The 6,137-nt window shown below is 36.9% G+C and overlaps 1 protein-coding gene across 1 annotated transcript; it reads left to right on the top strand.

The window, feature by feature from the left end:
• The first annotated feature begins 3,661 nt into the window (after positions 1–3,661).
• On the top strand, positions 3,662–5,786 carry LOC135222174 (uncharacterized). The gene is made up of 2 exons (XM_064260334.1): positions 3,662–4,032; positions 5,579–5,786. The coding sequence occupies exons 1-2, from the start codon at positions 3,676–3,678 to the stop codon at positions 5,591–5,593; spliced, it is 372 nt and encodes a 123-aa protein (XP_064116404.1). The 5' UTR covers positions 3,662–3,675; the 3' UTR covers positions 5,594–5,786.
• The last annotated feature ends 351 nt before the right edge of the window (positions 5,787–6,137 follow it).

The raw sequence follows: 6,137 nt of genomic DNA, 5'->3' as shown, positions 1-6,137 counted from the left end.
CTATTTAAACTCCTCGTAGAAAATTTGATGGGGGTGAAGAGCAGCACTCGTGTCGCATTAGATTCAAAATAAATTTCGAATTATTGAAATTAGATGTCTTATTATGCTGATAATTACCCAACAACAAAATGTGTATCCTCCCATGACTGACAAGCTATACGTATGAACGCATAAAGTTGTTTCATAATAACGAATAAATTCAAAAAAGAACAAACGGCCGAATACATAATGAGGTATGAGGCAAAAGAACATGTATAAAATCTGCCAATAAGAAATTCTATCTCAAAGACAAAAATTAACCAAAATACTATCAACGTGCCAAACATTGTCAACAAATGTAAATGGGGATTTGGTGTCTGCCCAGAGCCTGGTCTCTGCGTCGTCCGGATTCTAAAAATCGATGCTTGTTAAACCTATCAGCGTGATATTCCGGCGGGAGCATCGCCCGAAGCCACTACAACATTTTGATGCCCCTGAAATTCTTCTTCTGCAAATCGGATCAACGAATCCGAAGGAGACATCATATTGCCAGATGTCAAACCTCTTTTAGGGAGTACTCATAAACATACGCACACAAACTCACACATACAAACGCAAACACACACACACACACACACACACACACACACATATATATATATATATATATATATATATATATATCTATATAGGGATATATATATATATATATATATAATCAGGGGGGGCTCAAAATGCTGTAAGTGGATCCGGGCGATGCTTCCGCCGGAATATGATGCGTTTATATATATATATATATATATATATATATATATATATATATATATATATATATATATATATATAAATAATAATTAACACATCACCGTGATTCATATAGATCATTCGAGCTACAAATGTCCTTTAATATCTAATTCGCTCTACCTCGGAATTGATATATTTTCATATATGTACCGAAGGGAATTTTTAGTTGATAATAATTTCGTCCCCTCATGGGATCGAACCACCGTCCAGTGGACGGGAACGAAATCAGGACGGCCTAGTGACGTTATCAAGTCACTAGGCCGTCCTGATTTCGTTCCCGTCCACTGGACGGTGGTTCGATCGCATGAAGAGACGAAATTAATATCAACTAAAAATTCCCCTTCGGTACATATATGAAAATATATCAATTCCCGAGGTAGAGCAAATTAGATATTAAAGGACATTTGTAGCTCGAATGATATATATATATATATATATATATATATATATATATATATATATTATATATAGTATATATATATAATATATATATATGTATATATATATATATATATATATTATATATATATATATATATATATATATTCAATTCAATTCAATTCAAATGCTTTATTTCGGACATAAAAAGGCCATAGAAAAATACATACATATACACACACAAATTATATAAAAAGTCTCCACACTCCAAGAGGACAAAATTTAAAATAAGTATGAGAATGATTATGAAAGAGAGGTGGAAAATTAATTGATATGAATGAGATGCGGATAATGAAACTAAATGATTCTTCCCACTAAAAGGGCACACACATATGTAGCTCAGAACAAAACAAACGAAATACTATATTATTGCATAAAGAGCGCACCAAATGCACTAAGTATAAATGAGGCTTTTCCAGTGTTTGAAAATAATTGAATTATGCAAGTAAACTGGGTGGGCAACCCTCTTCATAATACAGTTTTCGGAATTCTTCAGCCTTTGCAAGTAGCTTGTTATGGTTTTGCGTCTCAGTTCTTGAAAAGATGGCTGACCAAAAGCCACAAAAGAGCAGATGCGCTTGCATGCCTCGGAATGCCCCAAGAGTCTTCGTAGGCTATCGTTGTAACAAACTCTCAGCTTATTCATAGTTCGTTGCTTCGCTCTGACAACCAAGATATGCCATAAAAACTTGTACAAAAGCTCTGAAAAGCATTTTCTTGACATCTTCGCTACATTTAAAAAAGTTCCTTGAAATCATATTGCCCCTTGCACATAGACCTCTATTCAAATATTCTACATGGGCGTCGTCCGAATTTTGAGCAGTAAGATAATATCCTAGGTACTTTATTTCCTGTACAAAATCTATATGTGCATAGTTAACAACAATAGGTGATATATTACTTGGGCAGATCTTACTCTTAGAAAAAATTATACATTTGGTCTTCCTTACGTTTAACAATAGAAGTCTGTCAGACATAAAATCACAACAAATGTTTATAAGCTGCTGCAACCCACTTACTGAAGGAGCAAATAAAACAATATCATCAGCGTACAACAAATGATTTAAAATCATGTTGTTTAAATAACATCCCACTTTAATTTGACTCAGCCTTATGTGAGAGGTCATCCATATATTACATTGAACAGGTAAGGTGAAAGTAAACTTCCCTGTCTCACTCCACATGAAGTGGAAAATTCACTCGAAAATACATGGCCCCATTTGACCAATCATTTGCTGATTTTTATACCACTCACCGAGCAGTTTAATAATATAGCAAGGAACATTTCTTTCTGACAGTACTTCAAACAACATCTTATGAGACACTTTATCAAGGCTTTTAGAACTATCCATGAAACAATGCCAAAATAAAGGGTGATTTTACGAGCATTATACTCCTCGGTTACGTGTTTAAGAATATGTACTGGCATTTCCGTTCCATGATTGGATTTGTAAGCGAACTGGTTGTCCACTTGTCAATAAGTGCTTTTTGCATCTCTCCAATATAATCGCTTCCAAAACTTTTGAGATAACAGTGGCTAGAGCAATCGGCCTATAATTGGAAATGTCACTGTGGTCCGCATTTTTATCTTTAATCAAAGGAGAGAGTATAACCAGAATAAGAGCTCTCGGTAAGTAGGAATGACAAAAACAGGAAGTGACGAATAAACTTAGTAAAACTCTAAGTACCGGATGAGCCTGGGTTAAGTGCTGAAGGGTCAGCCCGTCATGTCCAGGGCTACTTGAAGTGTTCAAAGAATTTAAAGCATTCGATATTTCATTGAATTTTGTCCCTGTAACATCTCGCTGACCTTGATTTTCCATTGGGTCTGGAGCAGGATGAGTAGGGTCGTTAAACAGCTCAGAATAATGTTCTTTCCATAACTCGGCAATGTTTTCATAACCATCACATTATTTATTATGTCAGGTAAGAAGGTTCGGGATTTTCTTTTCTTATTTATTTCTCTCCAAAATTTCTTCATACTCCCATTCAGGCTTGTAGCAATTTTATTTGATCTAATTTCTTCCTCATTTTCCCTACAAAATCTGAACATCCCTTTGAACTGAGCTTTAGAAAATTTTCATTTTATCATAGAAATATCCCTCCCTTGGATTACCAGATTCCTTCCATGCTAAATAGTCATCCCGTGCTTCATGATGGAATTCCTTTACAAAGTCATTCCAACCAGGAATATGGTTGAAACCTCTGTGATTCGTCTCCTTAGACTCAGACGACCGCTGAAGTGCACTAATTATGTCCAGAAGAAATTTCTCAATAGCTCTAAAATGATCTTCGTTTTGACATGATCTTGTGTTGCATTGTAGAGTTTCCAAAGGCAACTCAATGTTTTTCAAAGCTTCTTTGTGACATCTGGCGACCTTGCCAGGATGTAGACAGTGGTTTAAAAAGATAAATTGTGTTAAAATTGAGCAATCTGAAAGTCAGTCGGTAATTATGTCTTCCATCGCGGAATTAACAGCTCTCGGCAAAGAGCTTGGTTATGAAGGCGAAGACCTTAGAAGATTTGTAAGTGATGAACAAAGTGCTTTAAGGGATATTAGAAATAAGGAACGAGAATTAGAACGTGAAAAACTAGAAGCTGCTCGTGAGGAAAGAGAAAGGGAACGCCAGGAGAAAGAAAAGGAGCGTGAATATGACCGTGAAAAAAGTGAGAGAGATAGAGCTCATGAGATTCGTTTGTATGATATGCAAGAATCTTTGCAAAAACAGGAGATTGAGAAATTGAAACTGCAAAAAGAAATCAAGGACTCGCCAGTTAATACCGAAGGTTCCGACACTGAAGGTAACCAGGTAAGAGTAAAAGTTAAAGGTCCTTCTATTCCTGATTTTGATGAAAACAAGGATGATATTGATGCATATCTTAGGAGGTTTGAAGTTCTTGCTAGTGCAGCCAAGTGGCCTAAAGGGGATTGGGCTATAATTCTAAGTTCACATTTAAAGGGTGCAGCTTTGGAAGTTTACGTTAGACTTTCACCTGAGGAGGCTTTGGATTATAATAAGGTTTCTGAATCACTTATGAAAAGATTTGATTGTACTGAGGAAGGTTTCAGAGTAAAGTTTCGGTCAGTTAAACCTCAGAAGAATGAGCTAGTTGAACAGTTTGTGTCTAGGTTAAGACATCTCTTGAAGAGGTGGATTGAAATGTCAAAGTGTGAAATGACATGTGAAGGCTTAACTGATTTATTTCTTATTGAGCAATTTTTGCAGAGTTGTGGCAGGCAGTTGCAGGTACATCTGAGGAGAGCGATTACCATTATTGCTTAACAGAATGATTGAATTAGCAGAAAGTTATGTTCAAGCTCATGGAGGTTTATTTCATAATTCTAGATATTTTTTCTACAGTACGTAGTGACAGAGTTGACTTATCCGGGGGAAGCCGCATCCTGAGCAGACGGCTAAACCCATTAGATGTCCACCCTCTATTAAGTGTTATAAATGTGGACAAGTGGGTCATAAGGCTTCAAATTGTCTAGAACATGCAAAGGGATCCAAGAAAAATGGTCATGCTGCAGCAGGAGAAGTTGTTTATTGGACCAGAAAGGGCCGTAAAGGAAATTTTAGAGATCCTGTTGCGGATATAAATAATGAAGTGTTTAAAAATTATCACACTGAGTTGGCAAGTGTTGCTTCTGATATGCCTGTCGAGGAGGGTATTTTATACGGAAACCCAGTGAAAGTTTTGAGGGACACTGGTTGTACACTGTCGTAGCCAGCCAGAAAAGACTTGGTGCCTGTTGAACATTTTACTGGTAAGAGCAGTAGGATTCGATATATGAACAAGAATCTTGTAGAAACTTATCCTTTGGCTGAAATTTACATTCAATCTCCATTTTTCACGGGTACTACCCTTGCTGTGTGCATGGAGGACCCTCTTTATGATATCATTATAGGCAACATCCCTGGAGCAACAAGGTTGGAGGAACCCACATCCGGCTGCTATTAACGAGAGCTGGTTGCAAAGAAATATCAATTTTACATTCCAAAAGCTGAAAACATCAGACTCTAAGATTTCTTGGGACATGGATTCAAAGGAAATCAAGAAAGAGCAAGAGGAGGATCCAAGCTTAAGATCTCTGCGAGATGATGCAAGAACTGGTAGAGCTATTACTAGAGATGGAAAAGTTGGGAAGGTACCTTTGGGAGAGGTACCACTCATTGACACTCCTTTTAAACGTGTTGCTGTTGACTTGATAGGACCTATTTTGCCAAGAAGTAGTTCTGGTAACAAATATATCCTGACCATGGTTGATTATGCAACCAGATACCCTGAAGCCATAGCCTTACCATCTATCGAAACTGAGCGTGTAGCTGATGCCTTATTGAGTTTCTTTTCCAGAGTCGGGATTCCTGAAGAAATGGTGACTGATAGAGGCAGTCAATTTACATCGCAGATGATGGACGAAGTTAGAGGTCTTTTGTCAATCAAGCATCTTCCTACGACCCCTTATCATGCGATGGCGAATGGTCTAGTTGAAAAGTTCAATGGAACTTTGAAATCTATGATTAAAAAGATGTGTGCTGAACAACCTACTACTTGGGATAGATACCTGCCGGCAGTTCTCTTGACCATACGAGAATCTCCACAAGCAAGCATGGGGTTTTCCCCCTTTTGAATTGTTATTATATGGAGAACGGTGCGTGGCCCTTTATTAGCTATTCTGAGAGATTTGTGGGATAAGGAGAGAAATGATGAAGAGGTAAGAACTACTTACGATTATGTATTCAACCTCCGAGAAAGATTAGAAGAAACTTGTAAGTTAGCCCAAGAGGAATTGAAGAAGTCGCAAGGTAAATATAAATTCTTTTATGATAAAAAGGCTAAAAATAGAACATTTAAAATTGGGAGTGAAGTTCTCTTACTATTACCCAAGGCTAATAATAAATTGTTACTTCAG

This window comes from Macrobrachium nipponense, chromosome 3 (assembly GCF_015104395.2).
Source record: "Macrobrachium nipponense isolate FS-2020 chromosome 3, ASM1510439v2, whole genome shotgun sequence".
NCBI lineage: Eukaryota > Metazoa > Arthropoda > Malacostraca > Decapoda > Palaemonidae > Macrobrachium > Macrobrachium nipponense.
The sequence above is the reverse complement of the archived record's forward strand: the minus strand, read 5'-3'. Positions and strand labels throughout refer to the sequence as shown.